At 42.9% G+C, this 21,626-nt stretch overlaps 1 protein-coding gene across 1 annotated transcript in view; it reads left to right on the top strand.

The window, feature by feature from the left end:
• The window catches only part of LOC139338682 (protein unc-13 homolog A-like), a 32,260-nt gene extending 14,192 nt beyond the window's left edge, over positions 1-18,068 (top strand). Inside the window, exons 12-42 of the mRNA XM_070973914.1 lie at positions 608-651; positions 1,423-1,501; positions 1,916-1,921; positions 2,022-2,096; positions 2,186-2,405; positions 3,090-3,317; positions 3,627-3,768; positions 3,997-4,166; positions 4,341-4,456; positions 4,820-4,983; positions 5,194-5,347; positions 5,638-5,706; positions 5,922-6,011; positions 6,420-6,554; positions 6,720-6,847; positions 7,611-7,696; positions 7,819-7,945; positions 8,044-8,140; positions 9,080-9,223; positions 9,322-9,399; positions 9,874-9,951; positions 10,043-10,131; positions 10,231-10,374; positions 10,834-10,957; positions 11,542-11,598; positions 11,713-11,793; positions 12,530-12,677; positions 13,167-13,223; positions 14,074-14,160; positions 14,248-14,404; positions 14,710-18,068. Of these exons, the coding sequence (XP_070830015.1) occupies positions 608-651; positions 1,423-1,501; positions 1,916-1,921; positions 2,022-2,096; positions 2,186-2,405; positions 3,090-3,317; positions 3,627-3,768; positions 3,997-4,166; positions 4,341-4,456; positions 4,820-4,983; positions 5,194-5,347; positions 5,638-5,706; positions 5,922-6,011; positions 6,420-6,554; positions 6,720-6,847; positions 7,611-7,696; positions 7,819-7,945; positions 8,044-8,140; positions 9,080-9,223; positions 9,322-9,399; positions 9,874-9,951; positions 10,043-10,131; positions 10,231-10,374; positions 10,834-10,957; positions 11,542-11,598; positions 11,713-11,793; positions 12,530-12,677; positions 13,167-13,223; positions 14,074-14,160; positions 14,248-14,404; positions 14,710-14,998 (3,663 nt within the window). The 3' untranslated portion in view covers positions 14,999-18,068. The remainder of the gene's footprint in view (positions 1-607; positions 652-1,422; positions 1,502-1,915; positions 1,922-2,021; positions 2,097-2,185; positions 2,406-3,089; positions 3,318-3,626; positions 3,769-3,996; positions 4,167-4,340; positions 4,457-4,819; positions 4,984-5,193; positions 5,348-5,637; positions 5,707-5,921; positions 6,012-6,419; positions 6,555-6,719; positions 6,848-7,610; positions 7,697-7,818; positions 7,946-8,043; positions 8,141-9,079; positions 9,224-9,321; positions 9,400-9,873; positions 9,952-10,042; positions 10,132-10,230; positions 10,375-10,833; positions 10,958-11,541; positions 11,599-11,712; positions 11,794-12,529; positions 12,678-13,166; positions 13,224-14,073; positions 14,161-14,247; positions 14,405-14,709) is intronic.
• Positions 18,069-21,626: the final 3,558 nt, after the last annotated feature.

Genomic DNA, 21,626 nt, shown 5'->3' with positions numbered 1-21,626 from the left:
CATTTGGCTTCCCTTCGTTGTCCTTTTTTTTGTTTGTTTGTTTGTTTGTTTGTTTGTGCCGACCCACTTTGTTTTCTTTCCAGTTTCATGTCATTGCCATAGTGACACTCGCATGCACTTTGCTCGACCATCATTGGAGCATGCTGTCAGGTAGGTACAAAATGCTTGAGAGAATGAAGGAAATGCGTGCAACAGATGTCTTGTTGAACTCCTCCCTGTCTGTAAACAGGCACCTTCACTCTGCTCATCCATCCTCACAACAATTTGAACTTGTCTGTTTAGGCAAAGCATTTTTTGCATAGTTACATGAACGATTTATGTATTCTGTAATGACACGAATAAGGGTTATTTATTGAACTACACTGTATATAGTCTATGGATCATACGGCGCGTCTTGGCAGATTTATTCAGATTTATATCCCAGTCGTGTAAAGCATCCAAAATTGTGCAAAAAAGGGGATGGGATTTTAGATGTGAAAAGTTTCATCATCAGATAACTAAACTTTAGTGATGCAGCATTCACGCAATATATGAATGCTTGAAGAGGCAGCAGGGATAATCTTAGGATTGCTTGTTTTGTCTTCTGACTCTTCTTTGTCTCTCTCAGGCTCGAGGAGAAACTTCCAACTCACTATGGTTCGGTAAAGGAGGGTGAGTGTCTGCTGTCAGTTCCTCAAGTAACATGAAACACACTAGATATCACACAGTGTATTGGTCAAGCAAATGCAATAACTTAAGAATTAAAACTCTATTTAAATGATCCTCAAATCATTGTGGAAACCTGCCACCGCTGCTTTAGATTGAAAATGCCCTTCTTTAGTTCGGGAATCCTCCGTTCTTTTTCATTCTGATCCACAGGCTTATTCAGCTCATGGCATTTGGCCAATGAGTATTGAACGGTGGTGGGCTGCCCTGACTTAGCTGGGAGGTCATTTGTAGATGAGGCAAACCTCAGAGTGGAACTGACGCTGCATACTGAAGTAGTGCTAAGTTAGCCAAATAGAAACCCAGCAATTATACCCAGGTGTGTGGAGTGTCATTGTCACTGTTTGAGATGAGGTGGCCTGTGTAATTAAAAAGTAAAGTAAAGTCCTTGACTGGAGTAGTACTAGAATCCATGATAGAGGGAATTATATCTGTCCCATAGCAACAAGACATGATTTCATGGTGAGAAATCTGGTAACACTTTATGGTAAGAATACATTAATTTTAAGTGCACAAAAAAGCAAAACCGCTGTTAAAAAAACTGACCAAAAAAAAAAAAATGACAGCAGCAACAGTCGCAGCAGTGCACATGTTCTGCTGAATCATGTTATAATCATGATTAACTTAGTTGTGGTTGTAGAATAATTTTGTCTACCTTAAATATTGATGAACATATATATATATGAATGTATAATGGTTCATATTGTTCTTGTTCAGAATGGGTGGTGCACTCTACAGTATTGACAGCATGCCTGACCTTCGCAAGAGGAAAGCCATTCCACTTGTCAGAGATCTGGTGAGAAACAAGCATGGACACACACACATCTTTTGTAGTTGAAAACAAATGAAAACATCAAAACATTGTTTCACGTCTTCTCAATATTCCTTTTTTTCTATAATCCAAAGTGAAAATACTCATTAATGCTACCCAAGTTCTGACTCTTGCCCCTTCCACAGCTTGCCATAATCTTGATTTGTTAGTAAATCAAATGCTTGCATGTCTATGGTGTGGATGTAATTACAGTCATTAATCAATCTCATCTAGAGGTTAGGGCATACCTGTCAGATTGCATAGTGACTCACACATGTACACACAATGCATCATAAAGACTATTACAGCTCGTTATTTGAAATTCCTGAAATATGTTCACATCTGAATCGTTTGCACTTTTGTCTCTTTCCTCCTTTCATCACTACCTGGAATCATCAGGCAATGGTGAGTACTTGTTTTTCACTTACAGAAATCAAACATAAATCTGAAGCCCACACTTCACATTCAGATATAAACACTTGTCTGTTTGCTCTCTTGTTTCCAGTCTCTAGTGCAGAACTCTCGTAAGGCTGGAATCACCTCCGCCATGGCTTCCACCACTCTAGGCAATGAAGAGCTGGTGGGTTTCCTCACCTCATTTCAGGATCTTCCACCCTTTTAATCAATGTTTGTATCGACTTACATGTTTCTTCTCGACACCCTTTGCAGAAAAGTCACGTTTATAAAAAGACCCTGCAGGCTCTGATCTACCCCATCTCCTCCACTACTCCACACAACTTTGAGGTGTGGACTGCCACCACCCCCACCTACTGCTACGAATGCGAGGGGCTGCTTTGGGGTATCGCCCGGCAAGGCATGCGCTGCTCTGAATGTGGCGTCAAATGCCACGAAAAGTGCCAGGATCTGCTCAATGCTGACTGTCTGCAGAGTAAGGATCTCACAAAAACACACTTTTAAACATATGTATCTATTTTTACTTCTGTATGCACACACCCAGTCCACACAAACCCCAAAACTATCTTAGCTCCTCCTCTGTATCCTTCTGCCCGATTGACATCCCATTATTCTTGTCCTCTATCCACGCTCACATTCTCCTCCCTCTTCCTTTCCAATTTATCTCCTGAGTAATGTGCTGTCATACCCCTGCCTCTCTACTCTCTCTCTCTTCTACCCATAGCCTTTGCGTCCATACTGCTCTGTCTAATTCAGCTCCACAAGGGGTGACTTATCCCATTCCCATACTGATTTTGTAGTCAATCTACGCAATGCATAATTCATCGATGTTGTCTCCAAAGAGCCTTATAAGATCTTGATGCCAAAAACATCTCTTGGTCTTTTACTCTCCGACTATCTCCTTTTTTCTGACCACATCAGTGGCTAAGTGGATACAGTTTCTGCCATAATATTGGGAGGTTTGAGGTTTGATCCCTGGCCAGGAAAAGACTTTCAAAATTGATCTGATGCTATCTTAACTTGGTCCTCAGCTTTAAAGACATGTACTGGAGAGAAACAGAGGATAAGCTGCTAGGCTATGGGCCATATTTCCTTGAATATCTTTTACACTGTAAACTATTGTTTCTCCATCCCTCTCTTCATTCATGTGTCTCATCAGGAGCTGCAGAGAAGAGCTCCAAGCACGGGGCAGAGGACCGTACCCAGAACATCATCATGGTCCTGAAGGACCGCATGAAGATCAGAGAGAGGAACAAACCAGAGATCTTCGAGCAAATCCAGGAAGTGTTCGGCCTGGACAAAACAGCACACAGCACGCAAATGAAACAAATCAAGCAGAGCGTGCTTGATGGGACCTCCAAATGGTCAGCGAAGATCAGCATCACTGGTGGGTTAAAGGATATTTTCCTCATGTGAATTGAGGGTTTAAGATAGAGGATGATATATGTTTTAGAGACGGTGAGATTTGTGATTTTGGGTTATATAAATAAAACTGACACGCTGTGCCTAATTTATGTCTGTGATATAAATGCCATGCTTGCTACTGATGTTTTCTTGTGCTATTATTGATATAAAAAGACTTTCTAATAAAATGGCAATTCAAAAAAAGACTTTACTGGTGCAATAAAAGGTATCCCGTCAGACAGCTGTCTACGTTTTTCTTTAAATGTCTCTACATCTCTCGTCTCTTCCTCAGTGGTATGTGCTCAGGGCCTGCAGGCTAAAGACAAAACAGGCTCCAGTGACCCTTACGTAACTGTGCAAGTTGGGAAGACCAAGAAAAGAACAAAGACCATCTACGGCAACCTCAACCCTGTCTGGGAAGAAAACTTCCATTTGTGAGTACAGTGGAAAGCTTTTCCGTAAAATGTTGACATGTCATTTTATGTCACTGTCATGATACATTTATGGTGATATCTCAGAAAAATGAATTTGAGACACAGAATTTGTTGTTTTTGGATTACTGGAGAACAACGCAACATTTCCTCCACCGTCATGATTCGTCATGAACTCTGTATCGGAGTTGTTGACTACTTCTGTTTACCAACTATGTCTTCCTCATCCAGTGAATGCCACAACTCATCTGACCGCATCAAGGTTCGCGTGTGGGACGAGGATGACGACATCAAGTCACGTGTGAAACAGAGGTTCAAACGTGAGAGTGATGACTTCCTGGGTCAAACCATCATCGAAGTCCGGACTCTGAGTGGGGAGATGGACGTTTGGTACAACCTGGGTGAGTTTTCAAGATAAGAGAAAAAGCTGTGGAGAATTACAGATGGATGAGGGGAACAGCAACTAATATAGAGAACAAGAACAAGAAGCAGATTACTCAAGCACTTTACTCTCATAGATGGAACAGGTTTCAGTCTACTAAGGATGCATGTACCTCTCTACTTTCATTCGACAGACAAGAGAACTGATAAGTCTGCTGTGTCAGGAGCCATCCGGATGCACATAAGTGTGGAGATCAAAGGAGAGGAGACGGTTGCTCCTTACCATGTCCAGTACACCTGTCTACACGAGGTCAGTCCGAGTGAACATCTGGTGCAAATCTTCCACATGTTGTTGTGGTTATTTGCACTTGAAATAAAACATTAAATATGCAATAACAACCTGTTATCCTGAGTTCATTAGTTCCAGTCAATTTCATTCTGGGTTTCACATTAACACAATCACCTTGTAAATTCTCTGTTTCAGCTGTATGGCCTTGCCTTTTTATGTGACTCATTCGATGTATTTGAGATGTATTAGCATTTTTTTTTTTACAATCTTTAAATTACTGTTTTTTTTCCTTTGTAAACTCCCTCAACTGCTTAAAGCTAATAGTGATAATAATAACAGCCTGAGGCACAAAAACATATGTACCTGTCCTGTGTCCTCGTGCAGCATCTGTTCCAGTACACCACTGAGGAGCAGAATGGCGGCGTAGTAAAGATTCCTGATGCCAAAGGGGACGATGCCTGGAAAGTGTACTTTGAGGAGACGGCTCAGGAAATAGTGGACGAGTTTGCCATGAGATACGGAGTAGAGTCCATCTACCAGGCCATGACGTCAGTCCCTCAACCATTACTCTGAATGTTTCGCTTTGAAAGTTAAATAGAAAAGATCCCATTTTATTCGACTTACCACCACAGTAGCTTTAGCTTTTTGATATGTACAGTTAGATAATGCATATATATAGTTTAGTGTTTTTCCCAATACATGGGTATCAGGAGCAAATAAATGCGCTAAATGTTCTTTTTGCCTCTTCCACCCCACAGCCACTTTGCCTGCTTGTCATCTAAGTACATGTGCCCCGGAGTGCCAGCTGTAATGAGCACCCTGCTTGCCAACATCAACGCTTACTACGCCCACACCACCCAGTCCTCCAACAATGTTTCTGCCTCTGACAGATTTGCTGCATCAAACTTTGGCGTGAGTCCCTTAGTAATACTTTGTAATATTTTATCTCTTCTTCTTATATCTGACTATGTACTGCATGAGGCCTCATATTCAAACTGAATATCATTTGAAATGACTAGCTCTCTGTCCCTCTGGGGCTGTAGTCAGTTTATTGTGGCCCTGCCTACTTCTCCGAAAGTCCAATCACCTGAGGCTTGTGAGATCCGGCCCTGGGTTTGTGTACTCAAATGGTAACAAGTTATCTTTCAGCCTTTCAGCTGTGTCTTAGTGGACTGTTTCATTTTTGTTTCTTTTCTGTGTAGAAGGAGAGGTTTGTCAAACTGCTGGATCAGCTGCACAACTCCCTGAGGATTGACCTGTCCATGTACCGGGTACTGACTGCATCTCTCTGACATAACAAATTCTCTGTGTACATGTTTGGGAATGCCTATTCTCTGAGATGAAAACCATGTTGTCCTGATATGGTCACTGCTAATATTCATTTCCATTATCTGACTACCTGAAGAAACAGAAAACTTCTAAACTCAGGTGAACTTTTTGTGCCGTATATGATCGTCTCTTTGCATGCTTGTGAATGTGCTTACAGAATAACTTCCCTGCCAGCAGTCCTGAAAGACTACAAGATCTCAAGTCTACAGTCGATCTCTTGACTAGCATCACATTCTTCAGGATGAAGGTAAGGGTGATTGAAAGACTGATCTTTTCTTTTCTTTTCTTTTCTTTTCTTTTCTTTTCTTTTCTTTTCTTTTCTTTTCTTTTCTTTTCTTTTCTTTTCTTTTCACAGTAGCACTTAACTGTAAAATAAACATGGTACAAGTTTCCAGGACTTTCTATAAAGTAGCCTAAGGTGTAAACTTAACATTACCCTATCCAAACTGAAGTTATTATCATGAAACTCTGTGTGTGCAGGGTTCTGTGCGTGCACGCGTGTGTGCATGTGTGCGTGTTAATGTACATTTGTACAATTTGTGCAGCTCAGTGAGTTTATGGTTAAATTCCCACTGAGATAAACTCCTGCTGTGTATCTGACAGCTCTCTGAGGTGAATTGAATTCAGCCATATGTTGTGTAATGTTTTTGTTCAGGTCCAGGAGCTACAGAGTCCCCCCAGGGCAAGCCAGGTGGTGAAGGACTGCGTAAAAGCCTGTCTCAACTCCACTTACGAGTACATTTTCAACAACTGCCATGACCTCTACAACAGGGAATATCAGACAGACCCTGTAAGTCTGTGTGTGTGAGGCAAAAGTACTGTATATGTGTGCTTGCAGATGATGCCATTAAGAGCATTGATGCTGTTCAGTGCCGCTACTGTGCTCTCACGACTGAGAAATTCTTGATGGATACAGCTGCTAAGATGTTCATCTATAATCTTTTTCTGTCTCCAGTCAAAGGCAGTCCCTCCAGATGAGCAGGGTCCCAGCATCAAAAACCTGGACTTCTGGTCCAAACTCATCACCCTCATTGTCTCCATCATAGAGGAGGACAAAAACTCCTACACTCCCTGCCTTAATCAGTGAGTCTCATAACATCGGTCTAATTCCTTGAGTTTAGCATGTAGAACCAGTGTTGTCAAAGTTCAAGGTCAATTCAAGAGAATATTGGGTTTGTTTAACATAAAAAATGTAAAACAATAGATTATGAGGAGGGGAGTGTCAGAGCATTAAGAGAAACAGATACAGGTCAAACACACAGCCTGTGTTTGTGTTGAAGCCACAAGGTGTTCCCTGTCAGTTCTGAACTGGGAAACGTAGATGTACCTACAATATGTAAGAATATAAAACTGTAAAAAAACAAAAGCATCCAACCGTACAATATCGACAACATTATCTTTCTGTATTACAACCCCAATTGCAAAAATGTTGGGACACTGTGTAAAAACAAACAAAACAAAAACTGTGTAAAAACAAACAAAGAACCTGTGTTATACAGAGTGTTCCCAAGCCCATTTAATAATATACTTTACACAATCATTTGTCACGACTGAGCCTTTCCAGGATGCCCCTTTCATACCCAATTATGATACTGTACTATCACCTGTTACCAATGAACCTGTTTAACTGGTTTTGGATCCCATGCTACCTTTTAAATTTACTACATTTATGATATACAAATATATATACTTAGGATATTTAATCATTCTCTGCTGCATTTGTCTTTCTATGGCAGCTAAAAATATGCACTGATGGAGTTACATAAAAATGAGCCTGGGTTATCTTGTTAAATAATAGAGTACCATTACTGGAGCTGGATTTAAGCCTGAGTACTGCCTCTTATAGGTTTCCCCAGGAACTGAACGTGGGCAAGATCAGCGCCGAGGTCATGTGGAATATGTTTGCACAAGACATGAAATATGCCATGGAGGGTAGGTTTTTGTGTATGTTGTTGGGATGCGGGTTGTGCCAGGAGTGTTTTGTATGTGTAGCTATGGAGAAAGAGTGTTGTAGTGGAACCTCTTCTTATTCTTTCTTTCTCTTTGATATTCAGAGCATGAGAAAAACCGCCTGTGTAAAAGCGCAGATTATATGAACTTGCACTTCAAGGTGAAGTGGCTCTATAATGAGTACTGCAAGGAACTGGCCACTTTCCAGAAGCACGTCCCTGAATATCCAGCGTAAGTATTTTATAAAGAGGACCACACCTTTTCCTCCTGCATTTACCGCTGTCACACTGTGAGACTCATGTTGTCTCTGCTTGGGCTTTGTTCTGCAGCTGGTTTGAACCATTTGTCATCATGTGGTTGGATGAGAATGAAGAAGTGTCCAGAGATTTTCTACATGGAGCCCTCGAGAGGGACAAGAAAGACGGGGTAACTGCTTTCATATGCATCCTTCATGTGTAAAATGCTAGCCTATTAAATGAAAAAAGTCAGGAGCACAAAGTGTGCAGGAACAGAGGTCTGAAAAACAAAATGAAACAGGTGATCATGTCAGATTAGTTTTACTGAAACTAAGTTCCACAATCAAATTCTGCTGAGCCAGTAATAAAATGCAGTATGAAAGCCAAAATCTGACCTCCTACCTGCAGCATTTCCCCCTGTAAAAAAAAAATGTATTCATGCATTTCTCATGCAAATTCAAGTAATTTAACATCATCTCTCCTGACTCAGCACATTCCAGGCTGAGAAGAGCAAGTTGAAGGCCTCAAGGCAATCAATAATGACTCAATACCAAAGAAAAAACTTCACTGCAGAGAAGAGCAGATGCTACAGCACAAGTCTATGTACACACACATACCACTCAGTGACTCATACTCTCAGTCTCACTCACACCTAAATATCCACACAGCAAGAGGGTCGATACAAAGCAGCTGAAGATTCTCCCAGCTCGTATGTCAAGAATCCTTTGGGTCCAATTACTGTCGCCAGAGGCAGCTTCTGCTTCCCTGTGTCAGCAAAACAGCGGTCCCCACTCCCAGTCACATACCATAACACTATTCACTAATGGCAGGGCTGTTAATGAGGGCCCTGCTCCCCATCATAACCCTGTGATCGCCTCCATGGCTCGCATCCAAATGCTTTCAGAGGAATCCCTTCATAATCGTTTGATTGCAGTCATGTGCAGCTAAAGAGGGGTCAGATTCATTGCCTATGATACGTAACAGTGCTGTGAACTTCTCTCAGTCTTGGGAAAACAAACCGCTCACTCGTGATGTTAGTTAGATCACCGTGTTGCAGCCTCAGCACTGCCGCAGAGCAGCTTCTCATATATTCCCCCCCTCGGCCCTGTTTTTTCTTCTCGCTCTACAGTTCCAGGTCACATCAGAGCACGCTTTGTTCTCCTGCTCCGTGGTGGACGTGTTCTCTCAGCTCAATCAGAGCTTTGAAATCATCCGCAAACTCGAGTGTCCCGACCCTCAGATCGTTGGCAACTACATGAAGAGATTCGCCAAGGTGACTTTCGCCCGCTAACGCTCTCACACAATGTCTTTACCTGAGCGTAATGTAACTCTCACTGTAACTGTGCACGATATTGTGTTTGTTTCTCGTAGACCATCGGCAATGTTCTGCTGTCTTACGCTGACATCATTGCAAAGGACTTTCCAAATCATGTCAAGAAGGAGAAAGTGGTGGGTGTCTTTAGAATAAGAGACATAAAAGAAACAAAAAGGTACCAGGTGGAGGTCTGTGTCAGTGGAATAAAAATCAGTGACTGATTTAATAGTTTAATTTGAGTTCCATCAAGACTCGGTTTTAAGGTTTGAGGTTGATTCATTTCAGCACAGTGAACCGCTCTTCAGTGTAATAGCCGTGTTCAGGTTGCAGTGTTTCAAAGTGAATTAGGGCTGTGTAATTAGCTGAATGTGGTGTAAGCTGGGGGAGAAGTGGGCTGCACTCCCACAGAGATCAGGAGCCCCCAGAGGAGCAATGATTACTGAAAACTCCTGCTTCTCCTGCCCCGCATCACCAGGAGTGTTTTTGCCAAAGAAGCAATAAAAAAAGTAGGGAGGACTAACCTTGATTGATCACAATAATACGCTGGGAGCAGACAGAGGAAAGGGAGGGAGAGGTGTGTGTAATGATTTTTCTCTTTCACCCTTCAGCCATGTATCATCATCAATAACATCCAGCAGCTCAGAGTTCAGCTGGAGAAGATGTTTGAGGCCATGGGAGGCAAAGATGTGAGTTTCCATGCATGCCGTTATTGCTGTGATTGTGCTAACATGACATGGCTTATTCATGGTGTATTCATCCCATTTCTCCTTCTTCCAGCTCAACGTGGAGGCTAGTGACTTCCTCAAGGAGCTGCAGAACAAACTCAACAGCGTCATGGACGACCTCAGCCGCATCTTCGCTGTCAGGTGGGTGTGTCTGTTGGATGCCTCAGTGGAACTAAGAAGTGCGGTGAGCAGTTTCTCCAGCTGATTTCAGAGTCTGTTTTCATGTTGTTTCTTTTGTAGTTTCCAGCCCCAGATCGAGGACAATGTGAGGCAAATGGGAGACATCCTAGCCCAGGTCAAAGGTCAGACCGTCCCAGCCAATGGCAGCGTGGTTCAGGAAGCCGACAATGTCCTGCAGCCAATCATGGACTTCCTGGACAGCAAGTAAGTACGGCTGGATATCGAACATCAATATTGTCAAGAATTTAAATGTGTCTCAAAAATTCTCAGTCTTCGTTGCTCTTCTTAATCTCAGTCAGAAAATTAGGAAAATTTTCACTTTTTTAAGGCTTTTAAGTTCTTTTATTGCTGTTTTTACTGAGACAACATCCAATGTTTTTTTTAATGAACAAATGGTTTGTAGAAAAAGTTATTTTCCTCATACTAAGCAACTGAAAACAATGTGTTTTGATATTGAACCTCAAGCATCGCTCTGACAAAAACCATCAAAGGTTACGTTTATATAATGTATAGTCTGTACCTTTGACGAATCGTATGCGTTGAAGAATCAACTTGCTCAAACACTCAAGCTACAGTAGCCCTGACAGACACACACACTCCATAAATAGATGAGAATTTGTGTTTTGCCTCGATGTTGAGAGAGTGTGTGATTTTGTGTTTCAGCCTGTCGCTTTTTGCTAAAATCTGTGAGAAGACGGTCCTGAAGAGAGTGCTGAAGGAGCTGTGGAAACTAGTGATGAACACAATGGAAAAAACAATTGTGCTTCCCACACTCACTGACCAGACGGTATGTGATAAAAAAAATCACTCCTATTTTTCACCTTTTTCTTCTTCTCCTCTTCTGAATTTCAGTGCTTTTCATCTCTGGGTTTGATTGTGATTGTGCCATTGCTCCATTCTCTCTCCCTTCCTTCCTTTCTCAGGTTATTGTAAGTATGTGTGTGTGTGTGTCTGCGGCCGCTGTAAGCATTAAGAAACACTACAGCTTTGTCATCGTTTTTCTCTTTATTCTTTTGTCTTCTCTGTCTCTATCACTGCATCGAAACCTATTTTAAACAGCAGCATGATGCACCAGAGACAACATTACTTGCCCATGAGTCCCTGCAATGCTGACTGAATGTATACCAAAGTACTTAAAAATGATTTCTCTCCCAAGATGAAGCTTGTTAAGGTTTATTTAAAAGATAAATACATTAGTACAGAATTGTATTTTTACTCTTTTTCCCCTCTCGCTCTTCAAACTCGTTTCTTGTGTCTGCAGCTGTCTGTCCTCACTGAACCTCCTGAACTCACCTCTCACTCTGCAGATCCTCCCCAACTGCGTACGTCTCCAACACCGCTCTCACTTGTCTGTCTGTCTCTCCCTGACAGGGCACTCAGATGATCTTCAATGCTGCTAAGGAGTTGGGCCAGCTGTCCAAGCTCAAGGTGATGAAAACAGAGGGCAGCAAGCCCAATGAAATGAATTACATCTCAAATATATGCTGTATTCCAGCAGTAACTGTGGTATAGACTGACTCCTTTGTTTGGTCTGTCCTGCAGGAGCACATGGGGCGAGAGGAGGCCAAAGCTCTGTCTCCTAAGCAGTGTGCAGTAATAGAGCTGGCACTGGACACTATTAAGGTATTGTTTGATGTGTTACACAAGACGGCTGGCAGGGAAATTGACCCTCTTGATTCTTACTCTTACAATAATTTAGTTTGGCCTGTGTTTGCTTAACACAAAGAAATAGTACAAGAAATGTCAGCTTGCCCTGAAAAAGCGCTGACAGACAGATGCTGAAAACCATATTTTCTAAAGCCACAAACGCCACAAGAAAGTCAAATCATAAAAGCAGACAGTAAACAATAACTCAGATGAACTTTGAGCAGGTGAAGAAGAGGCTGTGGCTGACACTGGAATTTCATTTGGGCAAATACTGTGGTTTTCAGCGTTAATTATAGTAATTTCTGTATATTTTTATCTTACTTCAGGGTGACACGTACTCTATATTTGCAGAAATCAAACAATTATGAAATATCAATTTCTAAGCAAAGCATCATAAACATCAATAGAGTTTAATGTTATAGTTAGTTTCAGTACTGCACTGCACTGCACACTGCTGCAGCTGCCTGCTTGGTGTACATTAGTGCAGGTTTAGAGATGTTTGCGTTACCAAACCGGCTTTGAAACATCATCCCGTTGCTTAATAGCTCCAAGGCTGGCAAGATTGTTCCGCACAGCTAAACAGTTTTGTCACACTTGTACTTTTTTCCACTTAGAGCTCTCTGCGTCCTACACGCTGTCTGTCTCTCTGTCTTCCTGCTCGCCGTCTGCCCATCTACAATAAGCGCATGTTGTGTCACATGTGTTTACGCAGCAATACTTCCATGCCGGCGGTGTGGGCCTGAAGAAAACGTTCTTGGAGAAGAGTCCAGACCTGCAGTCTCTGCGCTACGCCTTGTCTCTGTATACCCAGGCCACAGACAAGCTCATCAGGAAATTTGTCCTCTCACAGAACGCGCAGGGTACATCTTCAAACACACACACACACACACACACACACACACACACACACGGCAGCTTCAAACAATTTCACACAAAAATGCTTTCAGTTAGTCTCAAAGAGCTCCACTGCTTATTCTTACTGTTACTATGGTTTATGGAATTAAATGGGATTATGAGATTAAATAGAATAACTTGCTTACAGTGTTGGAAGAAAATGTTTGATTCATTGCTTCAGTGAATTACAGCAGCAATACCAGCAAGTACAAAACTGCTATTTGCATTTACTGGTTTCAGTTATATACAGTATAAAGCTAAATGTCCACAGATGGATTTTACATAAGCAGAAAATGGGAATGATAAACACCACATTTTCCGAGGTATTTCAACAATCAGCCACAACTCTTTGATTTGCAGAATGTAAAAGGTTGTAGTCATGTTTTCTCATTGTTGTACTGATGAACACTTTCTTTGCCCTCCTCTGATGCTGACTGTCTTCTGTCTCCGCTCAGTCCACGGAGGGAAAGGGATCAGGTACACGGCGAACGAAGACACACCACCAGAGAAAGGTATGTGTCAGCAGTGTTATGTAAAAGCTGCATGTCCCCCAGAGCCTCCCACAGCAGCTCACACATCCGTGTGATCAAACTGTCACCACCAAAGACAACCTGAGACAGCGAGCAGTGTTAGCCTTCGGCACAGCCTGGACTCTCTCTGCTTCTTCTTGCTTTTTCCTCCTTTTTACTTTCATTGTTTGAACTCCTTTTTATCAGCTGTTTAAGAAACGTCTACATTATATGTAGAGCTGACCAGGTGAGAAATTGAATGTAAAAACCGCAGCGACTTGAGATCAAGGAGCGCGTAGGATGTGCAAGACATGATGAATAAAAGAACGAGTCGTGCACAGATTGTGTCTGCTGATAAAAGGAGCTTTTCTCCAGGAAAACTGTGTTGCACTTTGGATTTTTTCAGTTTCATCTCCTTTTTTCTTTTCCCTTCAGCGTCGAGAGAGCGTTAAGAATGGATTACCAGCCATTGCTGCATTACAGTTTGCCATTTGCTTAGCATTAGAGCTGGCACAAAAGCTGCTTTACCCAGCCAAGTCCTGCTCATCTGATTATCACAGAGAACCTGTGTGTGTGTGTGTGTGTGTGTGTGTGTGTGTGTGTGTGTGTGTGTGTGTGTGTGTGTGTGTGTGTGTGTGTGTGTGTGTGTGTGTGTGTGTGTGTGTGTGTGTGTGTGTGTGTGTGGTTTCAGCAGGTTTAAATTTAGTTCACAATCTGCTGATAAATCCACATTCTTCAAGTCATATATCTCAACTGTGCTACATTGTGGACTGCAAAATACACTGGTTATGGCCATCCAGAGACAAAAGGCCACACTCACACAATCCACAACTTACGGAGTGTGTCTTTACAGCAGCTGGAGTGGACGCAGTGGGCGAGGTGGTCATGTGTGTGGACATTTTACCCCAGCCTAATGGAGAGCACAAGATCAACGTGAAAGGTAAGAAAGCAGAGCAGGCTGCACCACTGTCCCATTATTCTGTCTTCTCCTTCCTCCTTTTTAACTTAACCCACTTTCAACCTCCAGTGGTGGCTGCTAATGACCTGAAATGGAAGGCGCAGGGCTTTAGGCCCTTCGTGGAAGTCTACATCATCGGCCCCCACCTCAGTGACAAGAAGAGGAAGTTTGCCACCAAGTCCAAGAACAACACCTGGTCACCCAAGTTCAGCGAAAGCTTCCAGTAGTGAGTATTTACCATTTCTGCTGCATTTGATTGTCATCATTTTCCCTTCGTTTCAGTCATATGATGAGTTAAATTTATTGATATCACTGTGGCAACAGGCCAGACAGGATAACATGCAACATCGCACACCAACAAAGCCATCATACTACAAATAGACATGTTGTTATACACATGTATACTGGTCGACTTAAATGGAAGATGTTAGTGTTAGTAGTATTTACTAATATTACTATATTAGTAAAAATCCACTTCCTGAGGCACGCGTGTGAAGTAAAACACGGGTGTGATTCTGTCGTCTGTTTCAGCTCCTTGGGCACTGAGGTCGGTCCAGAGAGCTACGAGCTGCAGGTGTGTGTGAAGGACTACTGCTTTGCCAGAGAGGACCGCACAGTGGGTATGGGCGTGCTGCAGGTGAAGGACATAGCCAGCAAGGGCAGCGTCACCTGCTGGATGCCGCTGGGCAGACGTGTCCACATGGACGAGACGGGCCTGACGGTGCTGCGCATCCTCTCTCAGCGCAACAACGACGACGTGGCGAAAGAGTTCGTCAAGCTCAAGTCGGACCAGCGCTCGGCTGAAGAGGGCCGCAGCTGAGGCGTGGGAGGGGGGTCCGAGAGAGCGAGGACACACGTGTGCACTAAAAACACCAGAGACATCCCCGACAGATGTAGTATTATGCACACATATAGCACTCACACCTACACAGATAGACAACCATGTGCAATACACAAGCACACACATGAAAATGCTCTATTGTACATATATCTGCATACATTATGCAACATTTACACTGCAATGTTATCAATGCAAACATGGAGGAATATGTTTATAAAAAACCCGGTTTCATTTTGAATATTTCAGCAGCTCAACTCTCAGTTTAGGGTTAGCCTCACGTTAGCAATCACCTGTCAATCCCTCACTCACTCCTTCCTCTAACACGTCACACCTTTTATACGCTGCACAGGTGACATGATGCAGCGCAGTAAACGTCAAAACCATGTGAATAGATTGAGAACGACCACTTTGCACTTTTGCTTCTCTGTGTCTTCAGGAGAGCAGTCCTTGCCTAGCTACGCTCCGTCCGCCCGTCTGTCCGCTTGCCTGCCTGACTGTGTGTCGTTCTTCCAGTCCGTCGTCCTTTCTGTCCCTCTCACCCCGTCGTTTGCTCTGCGTAGCCTCCCCTGGTGTGATGTGTTGTGTAAATTAGAGTTCAGACACAGATCTAAGATCAGCTTCCCTTTTGCCCCAACAATTCAAATAAAGAGAAAAACACATAACAAACTGACCTTAGATCAGTGTCCAGGGGCAACATCACTGCTAGTCTGTCGTGTAATGTACTAACGTCCTGCATGTTGACCCCAGGAACACTGTGATTCACTTTGCTGTAAACATGGCAACCGCTCCCCTCCCACATAAAAGAATCGGTGCCTCCAGTATTGTTCCTGTGTGAGCATGGTGCATATATATCCCCGGTACAATAAGGTTTTAGAATAACGACCTGACTAACCTTCATTATCGTGGAGAAAACACACAGGCGGTGGAGAAATGCTGAGCCTGATATGTGATGTGTCGAAAGAAGCCAAAGTTGTGGCTACAGTGTTTTTTTTCTTTTCTTGCTTCACATCACAACAAACGGAGCAATACCCCAAACACATCTCACACCCCTAGAGTGCACATTAACTCCAAAAAGGGCTACAGGATCAGTGGACTGGGATGTCAGTTTACGCACTAATACCTACTGTCCACACTTCTGTTGGCAAATTGGCCCACAAGGTTTTCCCCATGTGCCCCTCGTCCACCTGCCCTGCCATAGACACGCTCCGGCCCTTAAAGGCTCTCACGAGAACTTGAAAATAAAATCCACGTGAAGCCTAAAGGACGCACACGACAGCTCGGTGTAACACTTTCCTCCTGATCGCCATCTGAACCCATCTCTTCAAGGCAATAGTGGTTTGTTTGTGTGTCCACTGAACCTCGTGGTTTTTATGAAGAACAACCCCTCTGTGAACACTGCTGTGTCTTTTTGTTATTGTGTGTGTGCATGTGTGTGAAGGAATGTGTGTGTGTGTGTGTGTGTGTGTGTGTGTGTGGGCTGATTGCCCCACCTGCAAATGGACTTTGAGATTGTGAGCAATATATTGTACCTACATACCCAAAATGTATGCGCTGTCAATATAACTACAGCAGCACCAACTGCAATATCCGGATCCAAGGGATGGGAAACATATGATCCTGTGTGTGTGTCTGTGTGTGCGTGTGTGTAATTCACTGAGATCTGTTATTTAAGGACTCATAAATCCCCATTCCTGTTGGAAGAGTGGAATTTTGTCACATATTTTGGCTAAGAGAGAAGGAAAGTCTTTTGCCTTTAGTGGGACCAAATTTGCACGAACTAGATCTCACGTTTTTTTTTTTTTTTTTTCATAGAAAGAAGCCATCAGAGTCACCGCCAAGCACTTATGTTGTTTGAGTCTTAGTTTCAGTCTTGTCCTGTACACAAATTAATCTCTTTACCTTTCACTGCAAAGAAAGGCGAGCAAACGCTCCGTCATCGTCCGGCTTGTGTCGTGGTCTCTCCGTGAAACGTCATGACGTCAGTGACAGCGAGTAAACGCTGCAGTGGGTTTCCCTGTCGCTGTGTGGGGCTACACCAGACGTCACTGCTGGCCTGTCACATGTTGTCTTTACTGAAAACTGTTGAATTCTACCAAAAACAAAGCTTCTGAATGTCACTTAGCCTCTGCAGGGCCTTCTTTCTACAATCCAAGGGATAAATTGGAAACCACGACTGGCTTGGGGACACCAACTCATGCCTTCTAATTTAGCATCCAAATTTCAGTGAAAACAGAAGTACCATGAGTTAAACTACGCTTGATTTGTGCGTGAACGAGCCTTTTAAAACGAGCTTCTCAGACACATTTAAAGGTGCAGTATGTAAGATACGGCCACCTGTTGAAGGGCACTGCAGACCAATAGAGGGCAGCATATCACGAGACTAGTAGCGGTCAGGATGGCCGTTGCACCTTTAACACAGAGTGCAGTTTTATTGTTTGCGCGTGTAGTTTAATGCCAGGGCTCCAGACAAGACTCGACTTGTCAGGTTGTAGCTGAAAAAGCAACAAAACAATATCATCCAGTTTGGGGCTCGTTGGTTGCCTGCTTCGTGTATGTACGCACACACATACCTGCAGGCGCATACACACTGATGACACCGACACACACATCTACACACCGATCTCTGCTCAAGCACAAAAGGGCACATGTAAGAAGACACACATGCATGCATGCACGCCGACACAACTCCGTGGAGACCAATGATGCCCACCCTGTGAATAGAATTAACTCAATTGCATGATGGGAAACTTTATCGTGCCAGCACGTGTCTCTTTGATGTTACTTTTTTTTTTCCTTGTTTTTATTTTGAGCTCTGTAATGAAAAGTCATCAATGTTTTTGTTTTTTAAAAACGCTTGTGAATACGTCATCTGTAACCAATATGAATGTAGTGTGAACACAGAACTCGCATGGAGAATTATTTTCTACTAAGGATGTTTCTAATTTGTTTCTTATCATTATTGATCGTTCTTTAATGAGGATGAAGTGGAACTGGAATGCAGCCTGATTGTGATCTGCTTCCTATTAAAAGGACATTTGTGTCACAATCTAAAGGCCTGCGTTGTTATTCCTCCCTGAGAATCACATGACTGCGCTTTGATTTCCACACATCCACCAAACCGAACACTCTGCGCACTCATAAGTGACAGCAGGGTCTATTGACACCAAACCTTCAGCGAACAACAGGCTGCCACTTCAGTGAGCGCTCAGTCTGTCTGACCTCTGACCTCTCTGGAGGGGGGAGGGGAGTGTCACCCACAATCACTTTACACAAGTTGACCCAGATGTTTCAGCTCCTTCTCCACGGTCCAGAGTGGAAGGAAAAAAGCTGCTTCAGTTAGTTTAAATTAAGTCAGTGGGACATTTTCTCTTGAACCTGACATTAAATTATAATAATGCTTAAAGTCACAGCGTGTGTGATATACTGTGTAACATACACACTGCTGGTGATCCTACTTTTGACTGAGGGCTCCATCTAATGATTTACTTATTACTCTATTAAACAATTGTACTGAAACGTGTCTGAGAATATTGAATGTCTTGCATATTCCTAAGTCCCTTATTAAGGTCTTTGCTTTAAATCCAAGTCCAAAACCACAAAAATATGTAGTTTACTACCATGTAAGACAAGCAAAAGCAGTACTCTATAAAATATTGAATTCATGATCATATAAAAGAGAGGAAAGCAAGAAATCCCTCCATTTTAGTAGCTTTAACTTGCTTGAAAAAGGCACTTTTGCTTGATAGACTTCAAACATGAATTAAAATGCTTTCATTTTTTTGTCGACCAATCATTTGAGCACTTTCTAAATCCCAACGGCGTCTATGTAAACGTTAGACGCAGGCCCACCGCAGCCCTCTACACTAATGTCTGGTCTGAGATTCACAAACATGTCTGAACTGCAGATTTCACATCCCACCATTATTCATGCTCTCGTCTGCTGCAGGTGTGTCTGTGCTGCCACCGTGTGGTGGAGAAGTAGCTGCTGCAGTCTGCAGAAATGAAGACACAACACCCAAGTTCTTATTTTACAGTAAAAAAATGAAACAAAAAACAAGACTTTATTAAAGAAGCATAAAAAATAAAACTCTTGATACATTTCTCATAACCGTCAAGTCAGCTCAAATTATATGATCATACAATTTTCCCGGCTCACGGTTAAAAGGTCCATAAACTTTCAAATAAAATATATTTCAATTTTAAAATTTCTTCAATAATTTTCTCATTTTGTTATAAATTGCCTATATGTAGTACACAGGAAATAAGGAAAATAAAAAAATGGAAAATAAAAATAAATTTGAAGTAATAAAAAGGGTCACATTATTGTCTGGGATATTTAGGTAAGCAAATAAATTGTAAAAAATAAAATGTGTAAAAAAAATTTTTTTATCTTAAAAATTATTAGCTAATGCCAGGTGGCTTGAAGACATGCAGATGGTTAACTTACAAATAATGATACATGTTCTTTAGAAACTACACTTATCTTCAATTAAGTCATTTTGCTTTTGAAAACAAGATCCCAATGATTGTATTCAGGGTATATACACACACAGGTCAGGCCTGAAACCGAGTTCGCTGACGATTTACATTTTGGTTCTGCATACAAAGAGAATTAAAGCAAAAAATAGGAGAGCGGAGGCTTGAGGGGTGTCTGTCACCCCTTACTGGCTTGGCTCTCTTCGCATCCCCCCCTCTAATCACAAAAAAAGGTCAGAGGTCACTGGCTAGCATGCCTCAGGAAACCCTGTTTTCAAACCTTTAGGAAGGAAATGGGGGAGGGGATAAGTTTGGCTAAAAAATAAAAATAAAAATCAGCAGTCAATCTGGAAAAACTGGTACCTTTTTAACAATTAAACTACTGTACACTAAACCCTAACATTCTCTCATTGGCCAGAAACACCCTGACGCAAAGTCTGGGATTTACATTAGAACCATCTGGCAAACACAACACATTTTCTTCCTCTAACACGTCAACTTGAGACAGTTTGAAGAAGGGCTTTAACGATCGGCCTCAACAGACTCACACACAGTCATGACTGAACTGTTCAGACACACGCGCAGCCCTGCGTCTGAGACAACTGACACTGGGGCCCGACCCGTTTCAAACACAACCAGAGCAGGGTCGTCGGCTCTACAGTGCACTGGAGAACTGAAAAGGCCTCCCCACCAGTGACCGTTCATCACCGTGTTTCAGTAGGGAGTTGCACCAAAGCACCATGGGATAGTCTTCAGAAAGACCATCGGTTCAGCTTGTGGGCATGTTTTTCCTACATATGTGGACTTGTGAATTAGTGCACTGCTGCGCTCAACCAGGACAGCGGTTTATTCGATTCCTCTGCGGAGCTACTGCCCTCGTCACTAAAGTAGCAAACGAACAGTTTAACATTAAACTGGCTGGAGCACCAAAGCACAGCAGCAACTGCCCATTGACTCAAGTAGAGTTACCCTTTTTTCCTTGACAAACCATACAATCTGCGCCTACGTCCAGGGAGGACACGCTGCGACTGCGACATCCTACACTCCAACTAACAGGATCTGCATGTGATGACCGTGTAGGGACAAGTAGAAAAGAATAATTAAAAAACGACGAGCAACACATTCTGCAGCTGCTGGGATTTGAACACAAAGAGTGTCTGGAAGCCCTGGATGACCTAGCTACTAGCTGCCATAAAGGATAAGTTGATTCTACTGTGAGAGCCTGAAAAATGTGATCGTGTGTCTGTGCAGTCAGAGGAAGCCCTTTGAGAATTAGCTGTGTCCTTTTAATTCTGTTGTCATGGCTTGTCTCATTCTATGAGCTGAGTCCATGTATGTTCAAAAGGGTCCACCAATGGCAGCCGCGTACCATCGCGCAGACGCCGCCCAAGTCATACGAACACTATTAACACCATAGGAGGCAGTTACTGCAAACTCACACTGAATTTAAAAAAAAAAACAAAGACAAAACAGATGCAACAGCCTCATCTGAGTCACTCAGTAATTCTAGGAAACATAGGACAAATCTCAAACGACTAACCATACAGCGCACTACGTTTAGCCTGGAGCACAGCGGGAGCGACGGGGGTCATCTGAGAGAGTGCCATACAGCTTTGCTGTGAGAGTGGGGTGGAAGACCAAAACTACCAAAACAAAAACAGTAAGAGCTGTTTCTTTTTTTCCTTTTTAGGGGGGTAGGGAGCTTACAGTGCATGGGGGGTGGGGGTGGGTGGGGTTCGATCGAGCCCCTTGTTATTGTTTCGTGTGGGAGGAGCAGCCGTCTCTCCTGAACCATACTGGGCAAAACATTCACGTGTGACAGCAGAAAAGCCCTATCTTTTCCTAGAGTTTCAAAATAAGTCTGTTAGCCACACAACTTGACAGTCAAGAGTCAAAAACTAGTAGAAAACGCTAAACGAGCTGATCTACGTTTAACAGACAAGAGGCTGTGAGGGGAAAATGTCCCGGTGTGGATGGATCAGAGCAGGGGGGCGGGGGGCGGTGGCAGCAGGAGGGGAACCAGACCTTCTCATGGTGAGGACACACGAGGATGCCAATGTAACAAACACCATGACGGGGCATTATTCACACAGACTAACACACACACACACAGGCTTGCGTAGCTATCCTT

Source organism: Chaetodon trifascialis, chromosome 11, assembly GCF_039877785.1.
Source record: "Chaetodon trifascialis isolate fChaTrf1 chromosome 11, fChaTrf1.hap1, whole genome shotgun sequence".
Taxonomy (NCBI): Eukaryota; Metazoa; Chordata; class Actinopteri; order Chaetodontiformes; family Chaetodontidae; genus Chaetodon; species Chaetodon trifascialis.
Note: the sequence above shows the minus strand (reverse complement) of the source record. Positions and strands in the feature narration are given on the sequence as shown.